Source organism: Cornus florida, unplaced genomic scaffold, assembly GCF_030987335.1.
Source record: "Cornus florida cultivar Cherokee Brave unplaced genomic scaffold, ASM3098733v1 CherokeeBrave_3.0.0_Hap2_Chr05, whole genome shotgun sequence".
NCBI classification, from domain to species: domain Eukaryota; kingdom Viridiplantae; phylum Streptophyta; class Magnoliopsida; order Cornales; family Cornaceae; genus Cornus; species Cornus florida.
Window position 1 is genome coordinate 72,069,328 of NW_026775575.1, and position 25,975 is coordinate 72,095,302.

Genomic DNA, 25,975 nt, shown 5'->3' on the forward strand with positions numbered 1-25,975 from the left:
CTCCTTGGAAATCCTTGTGAATTATGCCTTGCTGATTAAATTTGAACTAGTTATGGGATGATGAACACGTACATGGCATTGATGCATCCATGCACTGGCATTGGGCATGAAATGGGAGAAATCGTTTTGAAATGAAAAAGGGGAATTTTAGGGAAATGTTTTGATGAATAAGTTTTTAGAAAACCCGGTCGCCGCGAAGTCACCAAAGGGCCTGTAGGTTAATGTAGCCTAGAGGGAACTAGGGAGATTACCCTAGCGTGGTTGAGCTATCTGGGCCCCAAATGACGCTACGGGGGTACCAACGGTCAGGGACAGTAGTCAATCCTTCTCTCGGCGCTGAGGGGGTACCAAAGGGGGTTACATTAATAATTTGAAAAGTGAATGAATTGAAGGATTTGAATGTGAAAAGGGGGAGTGACATCAGCATGCATTGCATTTCATTGCATTATATTGTTTATGTTGAAATTTGATATGAGGTTGTACATTCCCGACATATTGTGATCCCGATCCCTATTGTTCTATTCTTTATTTGGATTCACTCACCCCATCATATTTAACATTTTTTAGCTCTCAGGGAGGAAGTGGCGGAGGACATCCCTCCACAAGCATGATAAGGAAACTTGGAGTGTGTTTTAGCACCTTTTGTAGTCTTAGGCCTTCATTTTGTAAATTAGTACTTCAATGTATAATAATAGTGTTTAGTAAAGCCGTGAAAATTTAACTATGAGCCATAGCTCTATGTTGATGTAAATTGTTCATGATGTAAAGCTTACGTTTAAGAATCATGTAACTGATTTTAATGATGTTTTACTTGATCACATGTTAGTACTCTAGTCCATGATCGTTAAGTAACTCATATCTAGTGATTTAATTCGAGTTAGAATCATTGTAAAGTTTGCATTTCAGATCCCCTTTCATTTTCATAAGGCAATATGTCAAATTCCAGTTTCAGGGCTCGAGGGAGCCACTTCGGTCAACCAAAATGGTGTATCGGTCAACCGAACCAAACGGGTGCTCTCAAGATCTCCTGTTTCGGTCGATCGAAATAGGGTTCGGTCGACCAAACCATTTTCACACTCTTGGGATCTCTCATTTCGGTCGACCGATTGAGGGTTTCGGTCGACCGGTTCTTAAGGGTTTGCTTCGGCCAACCGAAACTCCACTTCGATCGACCGGAGTGCGCCTGTTTTGGTTGCTTTGTTCTTCCTTCTTGTTATTCTTCTCTCGACTCGTGGGGAATTATTTTGAACCTTATGAAAACTCAATGATGACCCTTATGATGATGTTTAACGCTAGAAATGATGTGTTTGACGTAGATAACCACGGGTTCGAGTAAGTTCCCGGCTAACGGTTCGTGCCTCCGAGTCTGGGTCGTTACAGAGACCCTAGCGAGGTTGAGCTACCTAGGCCCGCGACGCCTTAGAGTTGCCATGTGGTCAGGGATAGCTCGCTAATCCTCGTCTCGTAACGCCATGGAGTTGCCATGAGTCGGATTGCACTAATAGTTTAAAAAGGTGAAACGGAGTGGTTTTGGAAAATGGGGAACGGCATTACATAGCATGGCATTTTATTGGCATATTGTGTACACTTAGAGTCGGATGACTTGTTTATGTACTTGATAATGTTATTGTTGCTTTATTTGCTTCCCGAGGCATGATCCCATTTACTTGTTTCTATTCTCTATGTGGATTCACTAGGGGAATAAGAGGTGTGTCTTAGACACTTCCTACTGAGCGGTTGGCTCACCCCATTACTTTAATATTTTCAGGACACAGGAAAGAGATGACGGACGACGATCCATCACAAGTTTAGACAGGATTGAAGATCTATATTTTGCTATCTTTTGTACTAGAACTTTAATATTTTGTGAATGTAATCTTAATTATTATGTGAAACTTTAGTTTAATTTTTATAATGTTGTATAAGTTATGGACTTTTAAATTTTAGCTATATTTCATGGACTGTAACTTAATGTAATTAAAGTGCGTTCCTTGTAAAGGATTATGGGACTAGGTAGTGAACTGGTAATTCCTTGTTTGGATGAGATGAAAGAACGGGACTTTTTATGTGTATGTTATTGAATTTTGGAATGTTATATATATATATTTGCATTGTGCGTTGGGACACGATAGATTAGTTTTAAGGCCAAGTGAGACCATTGCATTTTTTATGTATTTCAGCAGGTCGTAGTAGGACTTTTTCTGCAGAGGTCATACCAAAATATTTATTTATTTTACTTATTAAATGTATTTAACAATTAATAATTTTGAACAATAATTATCATGTTCCTTACAAATTTTTCTTAAAGGCAACAACCCATGTCTGAAAATTCACTACAAATCAAATATTTCATATTTCTTAGTAAAATAAAATTCTGGACAAATCTCATTACGTCTATTTTCATTTCTCAAAATTTTATCCTCAAAATTAGACTGTAAGTATAGAATAAGATTAGTTATATATATTGTTGTCAAAACTTACACAAATTTTCAGCAAAAACCTGTTTACCTTTAAAAACAACCAAAAATAGAATTCTAACTCAATCTACATGAAACCAGAACCATCTTAAAGTTTAAAAACTATCTTTTGATACTATCAACTTTTCTTCATACATTCCTTTACATATTTAATCAGATTTTGAAGGGGAAATAAAAAAGGGAAATTCTGATCATCAAAACAGACTTTACAGCATATAATTCCCGAGTTAAAAAATCCACCATAAATTCAAAACTCAACTATTTCAAGCCAAATAAAAATATGTGAACTCCTTATCATGTGTACTTTAATATCTCAAAATTTTATTGACAAATTATGAGTCAAAAGCATAAGAATTCCAGTGACAAAGGTAGAGAGTTTGAGTCTTCCAAAAGGCACTGTGAAAATTAATTAACAGGTCCAAAAAAAAAAAAAAAAGAGCTAAATTTTCTCTTATAAGCTTTCTAGTATGTGGTATACATATAGAGGGAGACAAAGCACATGCAACAAAACACACAAATGTATCTATAGGCTCAAGCAACAACAAGACACATTGCAGAATTTCTTTCTCTAGCTTTTCATTTTAAAACAACTATTTTTCATATTTATGTTTTCTACTACAACTAACTTAAATAGTAAAATCCCTGTGTGAATTAATTTATTTTGCCATAAACTAATGAGTGCGGAAAAAAAAAAAAAAAAAAAATTTAATATTACTTTCCCATTAATTTTATTCCAATTTAAATTTAAGTAAACCTCAACCATTTTACTAACTAAACAAATTTTAAAAAAATAAAAAAAATCAAGATAAAACAGTACTTTGAAAGCAGTACATAAAAAGCACAATCTTGCCCACAATTTTGAGAAAATGACCACATAGCAGAAAAGCTAATGGTTGAATAAGCTATTAACAAAATGAAGATTCAGAGAATATATATACAAAGTCATATGTTTCAATAATATCCATAAATTCCTTTTATTACCTTTAAGCCAAGTGGACATCAATTTGATTAATCAAAGTTCCATTGTTTTGAATTACCCAATCTCTTATTATCTGCCAGAATCAATATTTAAAACTCCAATAATTGCTTACAAGATATATACTCGCATCAGCCAAGAACATCTCCAACAATTTTATATTATGTAGAATAAAATTTTAATATGCATATTTTGCAAGGGTTGCACTTGCACCTTTCTTGTTAACAAATTGATAGAAAATAAAATAAGATAAGATAATAATTAATAATAAACAAAAGATGTGAACTTGACAATGTAGTTTGTATAAACAAAATGAATAAATCACCCATCTGGCAAGCACTGATATAAAATTACAATTCTGTCCGATAAACAAACAATTGATTATGTGAAGGTCATGTCAGGGCAAGTTAATTGTGGAAGGATTTACATATTTAATTTACACATTTTCTAATAGTTTAAATTTTTAGAGGGTCGTTGGTCTCGAGTTCAAACCTCACCGTCACCTTAATTAAAAATTAAAAAATACTTGTTGGACTAAAAAAAGACAACACGTGAGGGGAGCGTGTTGAAAGATTTATATATTTAAGTTGTCTTGTTAGATTGCATTTTCAAACCACACTTATAATAAATCAGGAATATCATCACAATAGTTGATCTAATTTTTTATCATGTGCTTCACTGCAGGAACAAATTCCCGTAATTGGTTATTAATCATTTGATGGGCAAATAATATTATGATTTACACAATTTATATATACTATATATGTCCAGCAAATGGTTTTGAGTTACACTAGCAAGAGAGGACCTAAACCCTACAATATTCATATAGAACCATAGAAGACATTAAATTGAAAAGTACAGAGAAGAAGAAATTCGATATGTTATATCCAAAAAGCAAATTATATAAACATTCTATTAGAATCCAAAGACTGGCTTGGATCAAGCACTCTTCATGAAATTCAAAAACATATAGAATGACCTTAGAGTTTTCCACTTCAGAAGTATCTCGGCCACCAGAATTAGGCCGTACAAATCAGTGACATTTTACTTATTCAATACAACATAATACACAGAAAAAAAAAAAAAAAAAAAAAAAAAAAAAAAAAAAAAAAACATCATATTGCGAATGACATGTTAAAATGAACCTGTGTTTGACATATCGCATGCTAGTATTTTATTCTGCACACCATTACTTTAAACACGGAGCTTATGAGGCTCCAGTACAGTTTCGGTGTCACCACCGCAGGATTTGTAGGTGCTCATAAACTCTTTAAACTCGAAGGCTCTATAGAGTGGGGGACTGCTTTTACTGACCAGGTCTTCTGCAGGTTCTATGACACTGTACAGGGAGGACTGATAAAGGTAACAATGGTAGTCCGAACTTCTTTTGAATTTGTCACTGCTCGATGTTCAGCACCTTTAAGCTTCCCATTACTAATAATCTATACACCAAATAAAAATAAATAAAATTATTTGAATTAGCCATAAGCATCACAATGATTGCAAGGGATAGTCAAATTATAAGTCAAAATAATTTTGACAAAAAAAAAAACAGTGTAGTAGATATCAAATTCCATTTATGGTTTTTAATCGACTCAAAGGTCTTGTCAATTGAGAAACTCTTTCTATCAAAGTAGCAATAATTTGGGAACCATTGAGCATCATAGGATAAATTAATAATGTAATTTAAGACAACATATTTAGTGTCCTGTAATAACAGGGCTATCAAATTGCATTGTCTGCAAACCAAATCGAGCCATCTTAGAACTTAACAACGATAGTAAAATGCAGCATAAGGAATGGAAAATACCTGTAATTGGTGACCTATGTTAACCACAAATGCATTTGGAAGAGGCTCAATACCAATCCATTGACCATCCTTGAAGACTTGAAGCCCGTATACATCTCTTTGAAGTAGAATGGTTATGAGGTTAGGATCACAATGTTTAGGTACTCCTAAAGCTAAGCTTGGGTCAGGGCATGGTGGGTAGTGATTAACTGTCAGTGTCTGAGATTTGGTCAGTTCATCCTCGAAGTACCCCGGTTGAAGTCCTAATCCTTCACAAATCAGCTGCAAAATCCTTAATGACAACTCCCTTACTTCAACTGAATATGCCCCAATCACCTCTCTGCAAAGGAAACATAAAATTAATTAGTTTTCCTATCTATTATATGATTCACTAGGCAATCAAATTTATGTTGTCATATCACTATATCAGTTTTGATTTAAATGCTTTGCTGATCATTTATGCAGGTTTAGGACTATACCGATATCTGGTCGGCTTTTCAGGCCACAATTGCATGTATTCCTCCAAAGGATGACGGGTGGCTCAAGTTATCTCTCCAATAGCGAACCTTTATCTTGGCATCGTTAAAACTGCTCGTGTAAAGCCTGCAGCCATTACTGGAGTCCTCAGAGTAAAAACGTGCCTTGTCCTTGTCTGGCAGATTGAAGAACTCCTTGAATACGCTCCTTGTGTCTTCCATTAGATTTTCTGAAACTCCATGGTTGATCACCTGTTTTACAATTCAGTTTATGGTTTGTCATATCAAAAAATCCAACATACTAGCAGAAAGATTACTATGGTTGATCATTTTTTAACAAATCTGTGACGTCCCGCATTTTTCCGGATTTTTCCCTTTTTTTTTTTGGATTTCAATTGTCATTATTCTCGACACCTCGTTTTGCGTGGTAGGCCCAGTTAGTGTGCAATGTGAGCCCCGAGAGTCATTTAGGGCATTTCTTTGAGTTTGGAACTCTTAGAAGTGCATTCCGATCCATTTCAGGCATTTTCGAGTTTTGGACCGAGGGGGATCCCGTGTGGGTCCAGGGTGGCCTAAGTGCATGGGAATGGCGGGGGCTTATGTGAAAGATCATTGAAGGACATTGTTATTATATTTTTGGTAAATTGTTGCCTTGGGATAATTTCATAGAAGTTGCTTGGAGAAAGGGAGTAATTAGTTATAGAATTTGGGGTTAAGTGGTGTAATTAGTGAGAAGTTGAGAGGGGGCCATATATATGTGATGTTTGGCAAACTAACCCCACTATTCATCATATTCTTCCCCTCATTTTCTCTCTCTATATCTATATGTATATCACCTCCATGTATAGGCTTTCAAAAGCTTCATTTTGAGGGTCTTAGCCTTTGATTTTGAGTGTACCGAAGAAAAGAAAGTTTTTCTCCTTCTCCTCCTCTATGCAACCTGGTGAGAAATTAGAGATTTGACCACTTTGAAATTTCGAAATCCTTTGAACTTGGATTTAGAAGAGGGGCTGGTTTTCTTTTTTTTTTTTTTTTTTTTTTTTGATAGATAGATTTAGAAGAAGGGCAAGTTAGAGAAGTTGTAGAGCATCTCTTGATCTACAAGATGATGTGATTTTGGAGGCCATTTGAGCACTTTGAGATTTCGACCTAGGCTAGAACTTGAGCTTTTGGGGTAGCTTCAAGAGAAAAGTTTGTCCTCCCCACCTTGCTCTTCACATTGATGGTTAGGGTTGCAAATGAACCGGGCTGTTTACATTGATGGTTAGGGTTGCAAATGAACCGAGCTGTTCATAAACAGCTCGGGCTCGACTCGTTAAAAACTCGGCTAGGGCTCGTTCCTTTAGTAAATGAGCCGAGCTTGAACACATTTTTTGGGCTCGTTTAGTAAACGAGTCGAGCTTGAAAAATGCCAAGCTCGGCTCGTTAGGCTCGTGAACAGGCTCGTTTAGTAAAATGTTTATTTATTTATTTTTTAAAAATCTTCTATATAATTTTTTTAGCCCATATAATATAAATTCAGTCCAAAACTGTGTGTTCATAAGCCCAACTTGAGCCCAACTTAAATCTTCATTAAGCCCAAATTCTTTCAACTTAAGCCCAACTAGCTCCACTTAACCCTATCATCACATATATATATTATGCATGTATCAGATCGATTACATTTAAGATAACCTTTGCCGCAACAGATCTCGTAACTTTCAGTTTCAACAAAGCATCTTCTTCCTCTCTTACTGGACGGCTCAACGGCTCTCTAATCCCTTTCAATTCAACACATCTTCCTCTCACTTATTAGTGACAGTATCCGCAGATCTCTGTCTCTCAAATCTCTTTCTTGGGTTTCTTTTCTCTTATGAGGTCTAAATCTGATCATTTTAGTGTTGATGGGATCAGAGGAAGATGCGTAAAATGGTGGTCAGTGAAAGAAATGCAAAGTGCAGCGATGGATTCATGGATTTCATATTAGATTCGTTGAAAACAACCTACAGATCTAAAGATTTTCTTTATTTTTAATTTTTTTTTTTTTAAGGCGAGCTTGAGCCGAGCTGAGCTCGAGCTTGCCGAAATTTTAGCGAGCCGAGCTCGAGCCAAGGTTCACCAGGCTCAGCCAATCCCGAGCCAAGCCCGAGCACACTCCTGGTAATAGCGAGCCAAGCCTAAACATGGTAAAGCTCGGCTCGGTTCGGTTCATTTGCAGCCCTATTGATGGTGTTGGACTTCGAATTGGTGGAGTTTCAAACTTGGAGTAAGCTAAGGTTTTGTATCTTTGAGTTAAATTATGTAGTCCTAGGATGTTGTAATCAATTTCTTGTTTTCCCCTTGAAAGCATGTTTATTGTGGTGGAATTTAAGTAAATTGGGTCCTAAGGTTTCAATTATGATAATCATTTGCTTAATTATTGCTTGAATTGAAATGAATGCAATTTTATGAGTTGTAAAGCATGATGACTATGTTGTTAAGTGTGCTAATTTAGAAGGTGGTATTTACTATGTGTATGTTGTGTATTATATGTGGTTTAATTGAGGCAAATGTTAAGCATTGTGAGTTAAACCATGTCTAGCATGCCAATTATATGACAACTTGCTTACGTGAGACTATCTCTTGCATTGAAGTCAAATGCTATATAGTTTGGTTGCCAATGTGAACTTCTTGAAGATTTATAAGCAAAAGTATGCCGATTGTTCTAATTGTAATTGTGTATTGATGATGGAATGTATGGTTGTCCTAAATTGGTTGTAATACATCTTCATGACATTACCATGGCACAGTGTTGGTGTGGGTAGAGTGGTGTGTGGGAAAATTATGGATAAATCGAGTTAGTAAAGTTTGTGGAGTAAAGGATTTTCTCAAAACCGGTATTGGGGAGGTACTGTTAGAGTGTTTCTCAATTTCATCATAGTGCTTTATTTGAGGTGGAAAAATCTTTAGTTACGGTGGAGCTATAAAGAGATCCTTGTTCGAGGTAGAGCACGTACGTGAAAACATCTTTTGATCACATGCTGATTATGTGAAGAATTGGGTTGTTCAAAGTTGTGGATTTTGGCTTATCTTTGGCCCGGTTCAAGTGAGGCTGAACCAGTTCAACATGCATGTGTAGTTCTCTGGCTTTGGCTAAGGGCTGTACCAGTTCAACTTGGATAGTGAGTTATTAGAAGCTGCGAGAAACAGTTTCCTAATTGGTTTTGGAAGCCAGAAGCCTTGGAGACAAAGCGGAAGATTTGGGGAAGAAGTTGTACATCTATTTTAGAGTTGGAGACTGATATGGTAACTCCTTGTAGGCAAATTAATCCTTGTCCAGCGAGGATTTGAGTTTGAAGACTCTATAAATAGATATGGGTATGAGAGAGAAAAAGAGAGTTGAGATTGTGAGAAAAAATAGTGAATAATCAAGTTTTTGAAGTAAAGTTAGTCTTTCTTCGCCCGTGGACTAGGCAATTTGCCAAACCACGTAAATCTCGTTTTTTGCTTGTGTGTGATTTTTTATCTGTTATATTTGCCAATTATGTGTGTGAAATCCTAACAACGGTTATCAGAGCCATGGCATCAACTATTATAAATGGAAAGTACGTGGTCGAGAAGTTTGATGGAAGAAAGAACTTCAGTCTTTGGCAAGTTCGGATACAAGATTTATAGATTCAGTGTGGTCTACAAGATGCTTTGGGTAAGCTACTAGAAAAGACGGAAGATGTAGATTGGGCGAAGTTCAACTTGAAGGCAATGAGTGCAATTCGATTAACATTGGCAGATGCTATTGTGTATGATGTGATAAAAGAAGATTTAGCAGCGGACATGTGGAAGAAGTTGGAGAATCTGTAATGGGAAAGAATCTCACCAACAGGTTAGTTGTAAAGCAAGAGTTATTTTCCTTTAAGAGAAAAGATAGGGTAAGCCTTCAAAACATCTTGGTGAGTTCAACAAAATTATTTGTGATTTGTCCAACATTTATGTAAGTTAAGTAATGAGGATAAAGCAATTATTTTGTTAACGTCGGTATGCTCTACCCATAAGCATTTATTCAATACTTTGCTTTATTGGAGAGACACCATCTCGGTGGAACAAGTTAAGAGTGCTTTGTTCTCTGATGAAAAGTTAAATGATGAAGAGAGTCGTGATGCTCAGGCTCAAGTTCTTATTACTCAAGAGAAGAAGAGATTTGGAGCTTCAAGAAACCTTGTGCCATTGTCAGAGAAAAGATGCTACAAGTATGGAAGAAAGGGGCATATTCAGTGGTATTGTCCAAAAAGAAAGGAGAGTGCATCTGCTGCCGTTGTTGTGTCTGAAGATACGAAAGAAGAGAGTGATAATGATAAAGCATTATCAATCATTGATAGTAAGGGAGAAGCTAAAGAATGGATACTTGATTCCGCTTATTCCTTTCATGTGTGTCCTCATAAAGAATGGTTTGCTACCTACAAACCTGTAGGTGGTAAGGTATTTATGGGGAATAATGCCTCTTATAATATTATGGGAATTAAAACAATTAAAATCAAGACAACGAATGGTTTGGTAAGAACTCTAACGAATGTATGCCATATTCCAAGTGTTAAAAGGAATGTGATCTCTGTGGGAGCATTGGATTCCAAAGGTTGCTAGTGTGAAGTGAAAAATGGATTGATGAAGATTAGAAAAGGGCCACGTGTCATGCTTTTGGGAAGGAAGGTCAACAATCTCTATATTCTATTAAGAAATACTATACTAGGTGGAGCAATTGCAAAGATGGAATGGAAATCTGTTTCGAGATCCCCTAGAATAAATAATCAAGAACAACAGCAGAAGGAAGAAGTCTTGACAATTGCAAGAGAACCTACCTTTATCCCAAAAGCAAGAAAAGTTCAATTTGGTGATACGAAAGTAGATTCCAAGTCTAATTATTTGAACTTGGAATTTGCTAAAAATAGATGAGTATAGTGGTGTGGCGAAGAAAGACAAGAAGAAGAATAATGAATTTGAGAAAAGGTGGAGATTATTAGAGTGTTTCTCAATTTCATCATAGTGCTTTATTTGAGGTGGAGAAATCTTTAGTTACGGTGGAACTATGAAGAGATCCTTGTTCGAGGTGGAGCACGTACATAAAGACATATTTTGATCACATGTTGATTACGTGAAGAATTGGGGTGTTCAAAGTTGCGGATTTTGGCTTATCTTTGGTTACTGCCAAAGTTGAACCGGTCCAAGTAGGGTTGAACAAGTTCAACATACGCGTGTAGTTCTCTGGCTTTGGCTAGGGGTTGTACCGGTTCAACTTGGACAGTGAGTTATTGGAAACTGCATGAAACAGTTTCCTAATTGGTTTTGGAAGCTAGAAGCCTTGGGGAAAAAGCGGAAGATTTGGGGAAGAAGTTGTACATCTATTTTAGAGTTGGAGACTGATATGGTAACTCCTTGTAGGCAAATTAATCCTTGTCCAACAAGGATTTGAGTTTGAAGACTCTATAAATAGATATGGGTATGAAAGACAAAATTGTAGAGAGAAAAAGAGAGTTGAGATTATGAGAGAGAAAATAGTGTGTAATCAAGTTTTTGAAGTAAAGTTATTCGTTCTTCGCCCATGAACTAGGCAATTTGCACGTAAATCTCATTTGTAGGCAAATTAATCCTTGTTCACATAAATCTCGTTTTTTGTTTGTGTGTGATTTTTTATCTGTTATATTTGTCAATTGTGTGTGCGAAACCCTGATAGGTACCCCTCTAACGGCGGTACTAATTAGCTATAAGGACGGAAGGAGGTACTCGAAGTCCAGCTACTTAGTACATTTTTGGTGTGGGTGCGTTGAAGTCAGTTGTGTGTGTGGTGTGGACGCATAGTGCATGACATTCATTTGACATTAGGATCTTAGTCTGTGCTTGGAGGTTGATTTGTGATTAAAGTCCCTTGCATGACCCCTCCCATCTTACTATGCTCCTACATGGTTGTTGCTATGCTTACTCGACTTGAGAAAACGCCATTTAGGCATCCTATACTAAGTGGTGGTGCTTACTCCTTATCTTAAACATTTCAGGACTTAGAAAGGACGAAGTAAACGATTCATCCTCACAATTGTAGACTTTGTTAGGAAGTGAAACCTTGACGTCAATTGTAGTTCATACTATGTAAAGTTTTGGGTTTAATCGTGTATTATTTTGTATTTATTGTAACGGCAATGTAGAGGCATGTATTTGTTCATGTATATTCAACTAAATTGCCTTAATTGGCTATGATGATGTATTCGAATTTAATTTCGATGAATGCATGATGTAGCAGTTTCATTTAATGTTTAGATGTCATTTTATCATTATGTGAGCATGTTTCTATAATGATTGGAGGTCGATTTTGCATGGTCAAATGACCAAGTATAGTTCAGGTTTAGAAGCCAAGACAAAGGGGTCAAAAAGGGACCAAATGGGCATTTTCTGGGTTGGACGACTGGTCATCGCTTTGAGGTTTCGAATTTTTGGGCCATGTTACTGCTCACCAGTGAGTTTGCGTTCGGACGACCGGTAGCCAGAATCTACGACCGGTCATCACTTGTCATGCTGTGCGCCAGCATGCCTGTCTTGCGCGCACGAAGGTGTCCAAGGTGCTGGACGACCGGTAGCCCATCCTAACTACCAGTCGTCGCTCCCATACTTGGCCGAATTTCCCTCATTTTCTTTCATTTTCAAACCGAACTTCGTTAAATCATAACTCTCTCGTTTCAAAACCAAATAGGGTCGTTCTGGTGTCTAAATTGCACGTTTTCGAGTTGCCTTTCTAATGGTAAGGGTCTCATCCCATAATTCTGATTTTAAATGACTGTTTTACCCTTGTGAATCTTAGGGTCCCGGAGTCGACCCGAAGTTAAAGTTATCACTCTTTTGTGATCTAAAGAGTTTAGAAACGACCATTACGACCTTCATATGACTTTTATTGTATGGTAAGAAGCATAATGACCATTTTGCCATTGGTGTCCTCAGGTTCAGGTAAGGACCCGGTTAGCGCTTTGGACCCCGGGTTCGGGTCGTTACAAAATCATCCATAAAGATTAGTTGTGGCCAAAATTAAGAAGCAAAAACAAATGTATAAACCTGAAAGAATCCTAACTCCTGGCTAGCATTCAAAATCTGTTGAACTATATCCCTTTGATCATGACCCACTGCCTTTCCAAGATCAATAACTGGAATGATCTTGCTTAGAGGAACAATCCCTGGTCTTTGGTCTGGTGGAAGCACATACGTTTCAGGCAAGGATTGAACAGTAGTATACCAATTTGAAACAAGTTTCTCCATAGTCTCTAGTGACTTCTTCTTCTTCTTTTTTGGTGAGAATTGTAGTGATTCTTCTAAACCAAATTTGGATTTATAAGGTATGGTATACATAGAAAATAAGTATAAGAAATGGTTTTCAAATTGTCTACAAAGTTGGCCATCATAGTCAAGCCGGCTACATAAAACAACAATATATAAAAGAAAAACTAATATATATTCCGTTTCTTAAGCTTACTGTACTGTTATTTTTTGAAAATTAAATTGAAGATCAATAATAGAGAATGTAAAGGGACAACAACTAAATATAAATAAAAAACATGATGATGATAAATAAATTGAGAGAAGACCGCGCTGCTGATGACTCAGATTCTGCATATTCAAATGGAAAGCCATATAACATTTGCATCTTATATAACTTCAAGTTTCAATTTTGGTATTTAAATATATGATACGAAGATAATATTATATGGACATGGTATGGTGTAGACATGTACACAATAAGTCAACAAAACAAAAACAAAAATAATACAAAACAAAATCATTTTCCCTCATAATAGCTTACTGAAATAGCTTCACTAATTTGAACATCAATCTAAATATGACCTCCTGTAGATTGGATACTTACCATGACTACTGTCACGCGCACACAGAAGAGAGAGAGAGAAATTTGTTATCAACAAACTATATCCTATCTTTGAAATGGTTGGATGCTTGATATATATCAAAATTATCATTATACGCTGCAATATGTTTGATGTGAAGCAAAAAAATCATTGCAGGAAAATCCATAAAAGTTGATTTATTCCAACGGTGTAATTTTTATGCCACTCTTTGCTTAGTTTATCAATCTATTGTTTCAGTTACCTTTTTTTGGCATAACCTCATTTTTCATTGGAATTCTGAGTACAAAAGCCCCTTCCAGATTTCATTATAAAAATTAATGCTACCAATGCGTGACAACAAGTAGTTAAGTGCTATAAAATGAATTATTGAAGAAATCCAAAAGTACGAAATGAAAGTAGATTTTGCAAACCTTACACTTACACCTTTATTGGGACATTTTATTTTTATGAAAAGTTTACAACAATCTACAAAGCATGGACCCCCACGAATAATTGATCTATCCGACAATCATTGAAATAAAGTGACAATTCAAGGTGATGATAAACTAAGGAACATCATCACAATAATCGATCAAGTTGTTGATCATGTGCGTCATTGCAGGAACAATTTTTATTCATTTAGTGGACAAATAATATTGACCTGAAAAATATTGCCATTTACACTATAGTCCAGCTAATGCTTTTGAGTACCTAAAAACCTGCAATGAACCTTTTTTTTTTCTGTATTTTATTTTTTTTTTATTTTTTATTTTTTTGTTACTGTAATGAAAAATTCATATATAATAGAAGGCATTAAATTGAAAAGTACGGAACAGAAGAAAATTGGATTCTAATAAATTGACTTTCTATAGGAATCCACACTTGGTGGCTTGGCTAAAACATTCTTCCTGAAATTCAAACCAGTGTCCCAGCCACCAGAATCAGTAACATTTTACTTAGTCAATACATCAAACAGCGAAGTGCCAGTTAAAATGAAACTGTGTGTGACAAATCACACATTAACCATTACTTTAAACACGGAGCTTATAAGGCTCCAATGCAGTTTCTGTGTCACCATTGCAGGCCGTGTAGGTGCTAAAAAACTCTTTATACTGGAAAGCTCTATAGAGTGGGGGATTACATTCACTGACGAGGTCTTCTGCAGGTTCTATAACACTGTCCTCAGAAGGAGTGATGAAGGTGGTAATGGAAGTCCGAACTTCTTTCGAATTTGTCACTGCTCGATGTTCAACGCTTCTAAGCTTACCATTACTAATAACCTACCCCAAATAAAAATAAATAAAATTATTTGGATTGGCTATAAGCATATTCAGTGTCCTGTCTTAATAACAGGGCTATCAAATTGAGAAGACTAGTACAGTATAGCAAAAGGAACAGAGATATACCTGTAATTGGTAACCTATGTTAACCACAAATGCATTGGGAAGAGGCTCAATACCAATCCATTGACCATCCTTGAAGACTTGAAGCCCATATACATCTCCTTGATGTAGAATGGTTATGAGATTAGGATCACAATGTTTATGTAATCCTAAAGTTAAACTAGGGTCAGGGCGTGGTGGGTAGTGATTAACTGACAGTTTCTGAGATTTAGTTAGTTCATCCCGGAAGTACCCCGGTTGAAGTCCTAATCCTTCACAAATCATCTGCAAAATCCTTTGTGACAGCTCCCTTACTTCAGCTGAATATGTTCTAACCACCTCTCTGCAAAGGAAACATAGCATAATTTAGTTCATCTAACTATTATATGATTCACGACGCAATCAAATTTATATTGATCAGTTGAGTTGGGCTATAGAGGCTTTGGATTTTACCTATCTAGTTGGCTTTTCAGGCCAAATTTTCATCCATTCCTCGAAAGGATGACAAGGGTGTCTCAAGACATCTCTCCATAAGTGAAACTCTTCATTGGCGTAGTTCAAACTGCTCGTGAAAAACCTGCAGTCCTCAGAGTAGACACTTGGCTTGTCCTCATCTTGCATATTGAAGAACTCCTTGAATAAACTCACTGCATCATCAATTATATTTTCTGAAACTCCATGGTTGATCACCTGTTTTACAATGCAGTATATGGTTTGTCGTTTCAGAAAATCCAATATACTAGCAGAAATATTAGTATTAGTTGATCATATTTGAACAAATTAAGAAGCAAAAACAAACTGCAAACCTGAAAGAATCCGAACTCCTGGCTGGCATTCAAAATCTGTTGAACTGTATCGCTTCGATCATGATCCACTACCTTTCCAAGATCAATCACTGGAATGGTCTTGCAGAGAGGAACACTGAGCTTCTCTGGTCTTTTGTCTGGTGGAAACACATATGTTTCCGGCAAGGATTGAACACTAAACCAATTTGAAACAAATTTCTCCATAGTCCTCTAGTCACCTGTTCTTCTTCTTTTTTTCTTTTTTCTTTTTTTGTCTCCCCTTTTTTGTTTTGGTAATTTTTCTAACGAAATGTGGATTTATAAGGTATGGAACCCATAGAAAATAAATACAAGAAAAGGTTTTGGAATTTTCTGCAAGGCTGGCCATCATAGTCAAGCCAGCCACAGTGTACAACATGATGCATAATATGGTAGAAAAACAAATATATATTCCTTTTCTCAAGCTTCTTGTTCTGTTATTATTTGACGGCACCCCCAACATCATCACAATAATTGATCTAATTGTTGAGACAATAAATAATCAATTAGGAACATCTTCACAACAATTGATCTAATTGAAGATCAATAATAGAATATTTTGACATTGTGATTGACGACACCCCCAACATACATCATCACAATAATTGATCTAATTGTTGATCATGTGATTCATTGCAGGACAAATAATATTGACCTGAAATCTATTGCCATTTATACTACAGTCCAGCTAATCCTTTTCCATTTTCATTTGTTGAGCCTGTAAAAAGTGGGCATGCCCCGTCTATCTTGTACTTCTGTATTTTTCCTTTAATTTAAACTAACCCATTCGAAAAAAAGAAAAAAAAACATGCACTATAATATTCATATAAAACCATAGAAGACATTCTTAAATTGAAAAGTACAGAACAGAATAAAACTAGTTTGTTATATCCGAACAGAAAATTATATAAACTGACTTCCTATTATAATCCACACAGAGTGGCTTGGTTCAAGCACTCTTCCTGAAATTCAAAAACATATAAATAACTTTTACTGTCTTCCACGATGTAAGTATCAGAGCCACCAGAATCAGTAGGCTTTTTGTTCAAACCAGTGACATTTTACTTATTCAATACATCAAATTGAGAAGAGCTTGTTAAAATGAACCGTTTTTGGCAACTCACACTCTAGCATTTTTATTCTCACACAATTACTTCAAACACGGAGCTTATAAGCCTCCAATACAGTTTCCGTGTCACCATTGCAGGCTGTGTAGGTGCTAGAAAACTCTCCATACTGGAAGGCTCTATAGAGTGGGGGGTTGCATTCATTGACCAGCTCTTCTGCAGGTTCTATAACGCTGTCCAAAGAAGGATAGATGAAGGTGACAATGGTAGTCCGAGCTTCTTTTGAATTTGTCACAGCTCGATGTTCAGGACATTTAAGCTTCCCATTACTAATAATCTATACCAAATAAATAAAATAAAATTATTTAAATTGGCTATAAGCATCATAAGTAGTAATTCGACAATAATTTGATAAAAGAAAAAAATGAATAGTGTAGGATTTGTTTCACACAAAATACAAGATCCTTTCTGTAATCAGGAACATTGAGAAGTAATATAATTTTACTGATAGTCCTGATCACAGAAGTAAATTGAGAATATTTCTGAATGCATCTTCTTGTCAGAAGGGCTATCAAATTGCAGTGTCTGAAAACCAAATTGACACACATTTTAGGACTTAACAAGACCAGTACAATGTAGGATAAGGAATGGAAATATACCTGCAATTGGTAACCTATGTTAACCACAAATGCATTGGGAAGAGGCTCAATACCAATCCATTGACCATCCTTGATGACTTGGAGTCCACATACATCTCCTTGATGTAGAATGGTTATGAGGTTAGGATCACAATGTTTATGTAATCCTAAAGTTAAACTTGGGTCAGGGCATGGTGGGTAGTGATTAACTGACAGTAACTGACATTTGGCCAGTTCATCCCTAAAATACCCCTGTTCAAGTCCTAATCCTTCACAAATCAGCTGCAGAATCCTTAATGACAATTCCCGTACTTCAGCTGAATATGTCCCAACCACCTCTCTGCAATGGAAACATAAAATTATGTAATTTTTGAAATTTATATGGTCATATGAGATTTGGTTTAAATGCTTTGCTATACAGGTTTTGGATTATACCTATATCTAGTTGGCTTTTCAGGCCAGAATTGCATCCATTCCTCCAAAGGATGACAAGGGTGTCTCAAATTATCTCTCCATAAGTGAAACTCTTCGTTGGCGTAGTTCAAACTGCTCGTGAAAAGCTTGCAACTCTTATTGGAGTCCTCGGAGTACACACTTGCCTTGTCCTCGTCTGGCATATTGAAGAACTCCTTGAATAAACTCACTGTATCATCAACTAGATTTTCTGAAACTCCATGGTTGATCACCTGTTTTACAATGCAGTATATGGTTTGAACAAATCATCCATAAAGATTGGATGTGGCCAAATTAAGAAGCAAAAACAAATGTATAGACCTGAAAGAATCCGAACTCCTGGCTAGCGTTCAAAATCTGTTGAACTATATCGCTTTGATCATGATCTTCGGCCTTTCCAAGATCAATCACTGGAATGGTCTTGCATAGAGGAACGATGAGCTTCCCTGGTCTTTGGTCTGGTGGAAACACATAGGTTTCAGGTAAGGATTGAACACTATACCAATTTGAAACAAGTTTCTCCATAGTCCTCCAGTAACTTGTTCTCCTCCTCCTTTTTTTTCTCCCTTTTTTGGTGATTCTTCTAAACCAAATGTGGATTTATAAGGTACAAGGTTGGCCATCATAGTCAAGCTAACCACATGGTACAACATTATGTATAATATGATAGAGAAACAAATAGATGGTTTGAAAATTAAATTATGGTACAACATTATGGTCTTAAGCTTGTTGCGCGTTCTGTTATTCTTGGAAAATTAAATTGAAGATCGATAATAGAAAATGTAAAGGGGATCTGACTTTGTAATTAGAGACAGTCCCAAGATACCTTTCCTATGTGGCTTTACAACAAAAATGGAAAGCCAGATAACATTTGCATCTTATATAACTTTAAGATAAGTTTGTTATCAACAATCCATACTCTTTATCTGACACAGAAGCAATAAGAAAATCTAATCAACTGAGGGTGCAAATATATAATTCCAACTGTTCTTAAACAATTCAAATTTGACTCAATATTATTGAATCAGTTCTCGGGTTTGGAAACACATGGTTTGAATCAGCTCATTTACCTATACATTCATAAAGAAAACAATAAAACTATAACGACCCGAACCCAAAGATCCAAACCGTTATTCGAGTCCTTACTCGAACCCAAGGTCATCTACTGTCGCTACATTCATTCCCAATTCTAAACTATAAAGGAACACAACATACCAAATCTGAAAACTGAAATACAGATTCTAAGTTTTCTAAAGTCCTGTAACACAAGGAAGTCCGTCAAGTCCTGTCTAAGCCTGTGGGAGAATGTCTTCCACCACTTCTTTTCCGTGACTTGAAAATAGTAATAAAGGAGTGAACACAACGGTTCAGTAGGAGGTGCCTAAAACGCACTCCTTAATGTTTCCATGAATCCAAACAAAGAATAGTAATTAGAAAAGTGTTCATGCTTTGTCGGAAATAATAATCATCCTATAATGCAATCCCGTAAATGAAATGTCAATGTTTCTCCCCATTTCCAAAATTCCATCCAACGCCTCAATCGTCAAACCATTAATGTAACCCGACCCGAGGTAACTCCCCAGCGCCACGAGAGGATGATTGACTATCTATCCCTGACCTAAGGTAATTCCTTAACGTCATTTGGAGCCTAGCAACTCAACCACACGTAAGGCAAGCTCCCTACATTCCCTCTAGGTCCCATTAACGACACGGACACAAGATAACTCCTTGCCGCCCACTTTTCGCAAACAATATTTCAAAACATTTCCCCAAAAATTCAGTTTGCTTTCCTTTCAAAAATACAATCTCCTCTTTTGAAAAAAAAAAAATCTGTTTTGCCCCATTTGTCACCCAATCTAATGCATGAGTATTACATGCTCTTCAATATCATGTTAATATGATATTTTCAGCCTCAAGTACCACAACAATAATTCATGCTTTGAAACAAAATAACATTTCAGTTTTAACCACAACACCACCACCACCTCTAAGCTTACAACAAAGCAATCCCATAGTTGAGGTAATTTTTAACATAGAATTTTCAGCTTGTAAATTACAACAACCCAACAATTAAAATTACTAAATTTCAGTTTTATGCACATCAACACAATCAACAATTAAAGAAGCTCAATTTCAGTTTTAAAGCACACAATACATCATTAATATAGAAGCTAAAATTTTAGCATTTAAACACATATGACCATAAGAGAAATGTGTAAATCTAAACATGCTAATGACCACATTCAAAGAGAAAATTCACAAGAGGCAAAGGAATTGAGTTTTAGGACAACTCCTACCTCAAACCAAGTAGAGTCCCACAAAACAGCCCCAAATTTGTACTCCAAGGATCACCAAATGGCAGCCAAGAAGCACCAAAGAAAAGAAGAAGATAAGAGGAACAAAGTCCCTTCTTGAAACACCAAAAATTTCCCACTCCAAAGGGAAATTTCGAAATTCAGCAAAGAAGAAGTGGGTTTGATTTTTGCGTCACTGAAATGCTCTCTTCCTAAGGGTCATTTTTCCCTTCTATGGCAGCCCCAAATTCCCTTTAAAAAGAAAGAAGAAGAAGAAAGGAACCGCTGCTAGCTGGAAATGGTCTTAAAAAAATTAGGAGCATGCTGCCAAATATGTGTATATATGTCACACACAAGCTTGGTCAAAGGTTTGACCAAGTGAAAAGACCAAAATACCCCTCTTCAACCACGAAACCCCAAGTATGTCATTTCTAAGTCAAATGTCAACTCTACCCTCTGGACAATTAACATATAAAATAGTTAATTATTGCTAGAAAAATATTTCGGGACCCAAAAATTCAGGCGTGAGACCCACAATGGTCTTCCGGGCCAAAAATTCAAAAAAATTAAAAATGGTCCAAAATGTATTTATAAGAGTCCTAAGCTCAAAGAAATACTCAAAATCAGTTTAGAAATCCTCGAGACACGCTAATCAATGTATGACATGCAAAACGAGGCACAAAAATAAATAAATGCAAAAAATGCGAAAAATACCCAAAAATTCAAAAAAATGAGAAACATCACAAAAACATCATACAAACTTCAAAATAATATATCCCATATGATGACAAGTTGAGCCCTAAAGTTACCACACTCGAGCTCAACTTGAACTTCTTTAACTGGTCAAGAACATGAGTCGAAAATTGCAAACTTAAGTATATTCTGCCTACGCAGTCCTCAAATCTCCCTTCCATTCAATTTTCAGCATCAAGATCCACACTATAATTTAAAGCTATCATCTAGTCATATCTCTCTGTCAACAGCAGTGTCATTCGAGTCAATTTCAGTTCTCTTTCAAACTAGCATCTCAATGTATCAGCAACTACATGCGTTCCTTAAAACTTTCCTCGGTCATTCAATATGCATGGACAGTCTAAAATCAGATGACAACATTTTAATATAAGAAAATATGACTTCGATAGCAGAATGGAACAAGCACACTCTTGCCAACAATTGTGAGAAAATGACCACATAGCAGAACAGCTAACGATTGAATAAGCTGTTAAAAATGAAGATTCAAAGGATATATACGAGGTCATATGCTCAAGAATATCCATTTTCTTTTCCTTTCTATTCCCTTTAAGCCCAGTGAACATCACTCTGATTAATCAAAGTTCCACTGAGTTATGAACACCCTATCTCTTATTATCTGCTATTCTCCATGTAAATCTTCTAAAAAGAACTTTGGGCAACAATGGCTCCTAGATTTGCTTGCAAGATACCGCCTCCAGCCAAGTACATCTCCAACAATTTTATAATTATGTACAATAAAGATTTAATATGTATATTTTGATAACCTTACACTTTAATATTCCTTGTGAACTAAGTTGACTTTTATAGTTTGGTTAAACAAAATGAATAAATCACCCATCTGGCAACCATTGATATAGAATGACCATTCTGTCTGACAAGGTGATAAACACACAGCTGATTATGTGAAGGTTCATCACAATAATAGATCTAATTGTGTTTGACATATCACACACCATAATTTTTCTTTTGTACACCTTTGCTTTAAACATGGAGCTTAAAAGGCTCCAAGACAGTTTCTGTGTCAGCGTTGCAGGCTGCATAGGTGCTAAAAAACTCTTTGTACTGGAAGGCTCTATAAAGTGGGGGATTGCATTCATTGACCAGGTCTTCTGCCGGTTCTATAATGCTGTCCACAGAAGGATTGATGAAGGTGACAATGGTAGTCCGAACTTCTTTTGAATTTGTCACTGCTCGATGTTCAGCACTTTTAAGCTTCCCATTACTAATAATCTACACCAAATTAAAATAATTTAAAGTAGCTATAAGTATCACAACGATTGCAAAGGTATATATTATATGGGATACTCGATCATAATAAGTAATTCGACAATAATTTTAAAAAAAATAAAAAAATAAAAAAACATGCAGTGTAGCAGATACTAAATTCCATTTTAATTGATTCAAAGGTCTTGTAATTAGAGATTTTTGTTATAAAAGTGTAGATAATTTGAGAACCAGTGAGTACAATGGGATAAATTAATAAAATTTAATTTGTCAGATTGATTATGAATGTATTTGTGGACTTATTTGACCCACTAAAACAATACAAGATTGTAAACCACAAATGCATTGGATGCATCTTGTAGAGAAGTAATATTAGTTTTTACTGACAGTCCAAATCACAGAAATAAATTAAGAATACATATTGAATGCATCTTGTAGCCAGAAATATATATATATGCACTGTCTGAAAACCAAATTGAGCCATCTTAGGACTTAACAAGAGACACAAGACTTGTAAAATGTAGTATAAGGAATGGAAATAGTACCTTTAATTGGTAACCTATGTTAACCACAAATGCACTGGGAAGAGGCTCAATACCAATCCAATGACCATCCTTGAAGACTTGAAGCCCACATGCATGTCCTTGATGTAGAATGGTTATGAGGTTAGGATCACAATGTTTAGGTAATCCTAATGTTAAACTTAGATCAGGGCATGGTGGGTAGTGATTAACTGACAGTAACTGAAAGTTTGTTAGTTCATCCCGGAAGTACCCCGGTTGAAGTCCTAATCCTTCACAAATCAGCTGCAAAATCCTTAGTGACAAATCCCTTACTTCGAATGAATATGTCCCAACCACCTCTCGGCAAAGGAAACATAACATTATGTAATTTTTCAAATTGTAGACATATCAATTCTGGTTTAAATGCTTTGCTATACAGGTTTTGGATTATACCTATATCTAGTTGGCTTTTCTGTGTCACCATTGCAGGCCATGTAGGTGCTCAAAAACTCTTTATACTGGAAGGCCCTATACAGCGGGGGATTGAATTCACTAACCAGGTCTTCAGCAGGTTCTATAACGGTGTCCATAGAAGGACTGATGAAGCTCACAATGGTAGTCCGAGCTTCTTTTGAATTTGTCACTGCCCGATGTTCAGCGCTTTTAAGCTTCCCATTACTAATAACCTACACCAAATAAAGGGAAAAAATTATTGAATTGGCTATAAGCATCACAACGATTGCAATGATATATATTATGTGGGATAGTGGATCAAATGTTAATTTGATAAATGAAAAAATAAATAAATAAATGAACTGTTGTATATATTAAATTCCATTTATAATTTTTAATTGACTCAAAGGTCTTGTCAATTCAGAAACTTTGGCTATCAAAGTAGAAATAATTTGGGAACCATTGAGCACCGTGGGATAAATTAGTAAAACGTAATTTAAGTCAGACTGATTTGAATGTATTTTAGGACTTATTTCACCCACTAGACATACAAGATCCTTTACGTAATCAGGAAAGTTGAGAAGTAATATAAGTTTTCTGATAGTTCCTATCACAGAAATAAATTGAGAATACCTATTGAATCCATCTTGTTGCCAGAAATGTATATATACATATTCCGTGTCCTGTCTTAATTGTAAACTAATTTGAAAAACTCATACACATACATAAGACAAGCCGACAAAATAATTAGGTTAAGCATAGATGCAGAAGCCATTAATAAACTCAATAGGAAGCCAGAAAATGAAGAATTTCGACCTCTGCTTTGGTCTTCTACCCTCGACACTTTTTCACTCACATCTCTCAATGGCGCAAGACAGCCCTATGGAGAGTATGTCGTGTGATGGTTGGGACCAAGGCTGTATATGGTTGGCACACCTCCTTCCCTCATTCAAGGGACAAGAGGATGTGTAACGTCTCAAAACTAATACTTTTTAAACAAAAAAAAAAAAAAAAAAAAATTCGGCATGACCTCCCCTAAAAATAGGCCTATCACAACCTGTTTAATTGCATTTTTAACCTGTCACGGCTCAAATTCCGAATTCACGGCAATAGTAGATGATAATACACAATCAAATGACCTCGATAATACCTCAAACTAGTATTACTCTCCCCATGCATCAATAAGGTTTACATGTTATCAAATTCACATCCAAAATATCATCAAATACCTTACATTACATAACAAAGTTTTGCAAAATATACATATACACCTTCACACTTTCAGTGCTTTGCAAAAATAATGGGAGATATACAAAAGAAACAAAAGTGAGCTTCTAGTATCGCTCAAGCTTGAGGTGGGTTGTCGTCCACCGGTTCTTTTCCAAGACCTGAAAAAATATATATAAATAGTAGGGTGAGCTATATGCTCAGTAGGTGACACTTAAGACACAATTCTTGTGTCCTAGTGAATCCAATCAAAGCATAGGCCAATGGGAGATAGGGATCATATAACATAGGGGATCGAATACAACATACAATTCAATTCCAATTATAAACAATGCAATGCAATGCAATGAAATGCAATGCATGTCAATGACACTCCCCATTTTCATTCTCAAAACCATCACTTTCAAACGTTAATACAGCCCGCCCTTTGGTAACCCCGCCGCGACACGAGAGGAGGATTGGCGAGTGTCCCTGACCCTTGGTAACCCCGCGGCGTCATTATGGGGCCCAACTAGCTCAACCACACTAGGGCGACTCCCTAGTCCCCTCTAGGCTATATTAACCTCCGGCCCGTTGGTAACCCCGCAGCGACCGGGTTTGTCAAAACCAATTTTTTTTTTTACAAAACATTCATTCCCAAATCCCCATTTTCATTTCAAGACAACCACTTCCCTTTTTCATGCAACCCAATGAGATGTAGGCTCATGTCATGATCTCAATATAATGACAAATGGGAACTTAGCACAATAATAAATAAGCATGTTCTCATGGCATCATTATAGCATGTTAGTAACCTCAAAAAAAAATGTAAACAACCATCACATAGACATACTTTTCATTCAACCATGTTATACACATTTACATAACTAGCATGTTGTCAATTAAATCATTTTAATCAAAATCAACAACAATTAAACATACTATAACACACATAGAGGAGCATGATTCATTATAGAGCAAGATTCCACGACTTAAGATGTCCCTACCTCAAAAATGAGCAAACCCTAGAAAATGGGTCCTAAATTTCGAAGTCCAAAGGGTGCACCAAATCTGGAATTGTTGGTATGGATGTGTAGAGCTCGACACAAGCTTCGTTTTGCCTCAAACGACACCTCAATCCGACAAAAGATGAAGGAGTAATCAACAATGGAAGCTTGAAATAAAAAGAAAAGAAAAAAAAAAAAAAAAAAAAAAAGACAAGAAGGAGAAGCAGAGGCGTCTGTCGGGAGAGAGAGAGAAAGGCAGAGACCAATTTTGGTCTCACAATTCACTTAAAAAGTGATGTGGGTCCCACTTCTTTTATAATTTCTTTTTCTCATTTCCTTTTTCATTTAAATCACACACCACACACACACAATTATATACAAACATCACAGGATGACTGCTCCCTTCAGAGAGAAGGGTGAGAAATTAAAATCTCCACTCATTAAAGGGACAAGGGGGCGACTACTTCCTCCATAGAGAAGGGTGAAACCATTAAAGCTTCCTTCCTCATTAAAGGGACGGAGGGACGACTGACCGAAGCATATCCTCCAAAATCAAGTACGCATGTCCCAAATCAAGTACGCATGCCCGAAGCATATCCTCCAAAATCTGGATAGTACGCTCCGACT

The 25,975-nt window shown here is 36.2% G+C and overlaps 3 protein-coding genes, 1 long non-coding RNA gene and 1 pseudogene across 6 annotated transcripts; all 5 read right to left on the minus strand.

The window, feature by feature from the left end:
- Positions 1-4,356: 4,356 nt before the first annotated feature.
- Positions 4,357-12,963, minus strand: LOC132310214 (hyoscyamine 6-dioxygenase-like; annotated as a pseudogene).
- Positions 12,964-14,374: 1,411 nt separating this feature from the next.
- Positions 14,375-16,477, minus strand: LOC132306814 (hyoscyamine 6-dioxygenase-like). Its single transcript, XM_059804384.1, has 4 exons — positions 15,733-16,477; positions 15,381-15,616; positions 14,951-15,272; positions 14,375-14,824 (listed from the first exon to the last, which is right to left on the minus strand). Exons 1-4 carry the CDS (start codon positions 15,934-15,936, stop codon positions 14,576-14,578), a joined length of 1,011 nt encoding a protein of 336 aa, XP_059660367.1. The 5' UTR covers positions 15,937-16,477; the 3' UTR covers positions 14,375-14,575.
- A 176-nt stretch (positions 16,478-16,653) lies between these two features.
- Positions 16,654-20,496, minus strand: LOC132306812 (hyoscyamine 6-dioxygenase-like). 3 transcript variants are annotated; one of them, XM_059804381.1, is made up of 5 exons: positions 20,206-20,496; positions 18,230-18,488; positions 17,891-18,141; positions 17,477-17,795; positions 16,654-17,154 (listed from the first exon to the last, which is right to left on the minus strand). In XM_059804381.1, the coding sequence occupies exons 2-5, from the start codon at positions 18,431-18,433 to the stop codon at positions 16,906-16,908; spliced, it is 1,023 nt and encodes a 340-aa protein (XP_059660364.1). In that variant the 5' UTR covers positions 18,434-18,488; positions 20,206-20,496; the 3' UTR covers positions 16,654-16,905. The 3 variants fall into 3 exon arrangements, with proteins under 3 accessions (XP_059660364.1, XP_059660365.1, XP_059660366.1); XM_059804382.1 differs by having other exon boundaries at positions 18,230-18,491; XM_059804383.1 differs by lacking the exon at positions 16,654-17,154 and adding an exon at positions 17,176-17,402.
- A 1,296-nt stretch (positions 20,497-21,792) lies between these two features.
- Positions 21,793-23,601, minus strand: LOC132310215 (hyoscyamine 6-dioxygenase-like). Its single transcript, XM_059808416.1, has 2 exons — positions 22,725-23,601; positions 21,793-22,185 (listed from the first exon to the last, which is right to left on the minus strand). The coding sequence occupies exons 1-2, from the start codon at positions 23,061-23,063 to the stop codon at positions 21,937-21,939; spliced, it is 588 nt and encodes a 195-aa protein (XP_059664399.1). The 5' UTR covers positions 23,064-23,601; the 3' UTR covers positions 21,793-21,936.
- A 669-nt stretch (positions 23,602-24,270) lies between these two features.
- LOC132310216 (uncharacterized) lies at positions 24,271-25,735 on the minus strand. The gene is made up of 2 exons (XR_009482577.1): positions 25,349-25,735; positions 24,271-24,523 (listed from the first exon to the last, which is right to left on the minus strand). It is a non-coding gene; the product is annotated as an uncharacterized LOC132310216 (long non-coding RNA).
- Between the last annotated feature and the right edge of the window lie 240 nt (positions 25,736-25,975).

Bases quoted from the DNA above. Each gene is read 5' to 3' on its own strand.
- LOC132310215 (XM_059808416.1), bottom strand. From the start codon at position 23,063: ATGTTATGTTTCCTTTGCCGAGAGGTGGTTGGGACATATTCATTCGAA. The intron at 22,186-22,724 runs GTACTATTTCCA...AATTTGGTGTAG, and splicing joins ACATAGGTTACCAATTAAAG to ATTATTAGTAATGGGAAGCT.
- LOC132306814 (XM_059804384.1), bottom strand. From the start codon at position 15,936: ATGGAGAAATTTGTTTCAAATTGGTTTAGTGTTCAATCCTTGCCGGAA. The intron at 15,617-15,732 runs GTTTGCAGTTTG...ATTGTAAAACAG, and splicing joins AGGAGTTCGGATTCTTTCAG to GTGATCAACCATGGAGTTTC. The intron at 14,825-14,950 runs GTATATCTCTGT...TATTTGGGGTAG, and splicing joins ACATAGGTTACCAATTACAG to GTTATTAGTAATGGTAAGCT.
- LOC132306812 (XM_059804381.1), bottom strand. From the start codon at position 18,433: ATGGAGAAACTTGTTTCAAATTGGTATAGTGTTCAATCCTTACCTGAA. The intron at 18,142-18,229 runs GTCTATACATTT...ATTGTAAAACAG, and splicing joins AGGAGTTCGGATTCTTTCAG to GTGATCAACCATGGAGTTTC. The intron at 17,796-17,890 runs GTATAATCCAAA...TTTCCATTGCAG, and splicing joins GAAAAGCCAACTAGATATAG to AGAGGTGGTTGGGACATATT.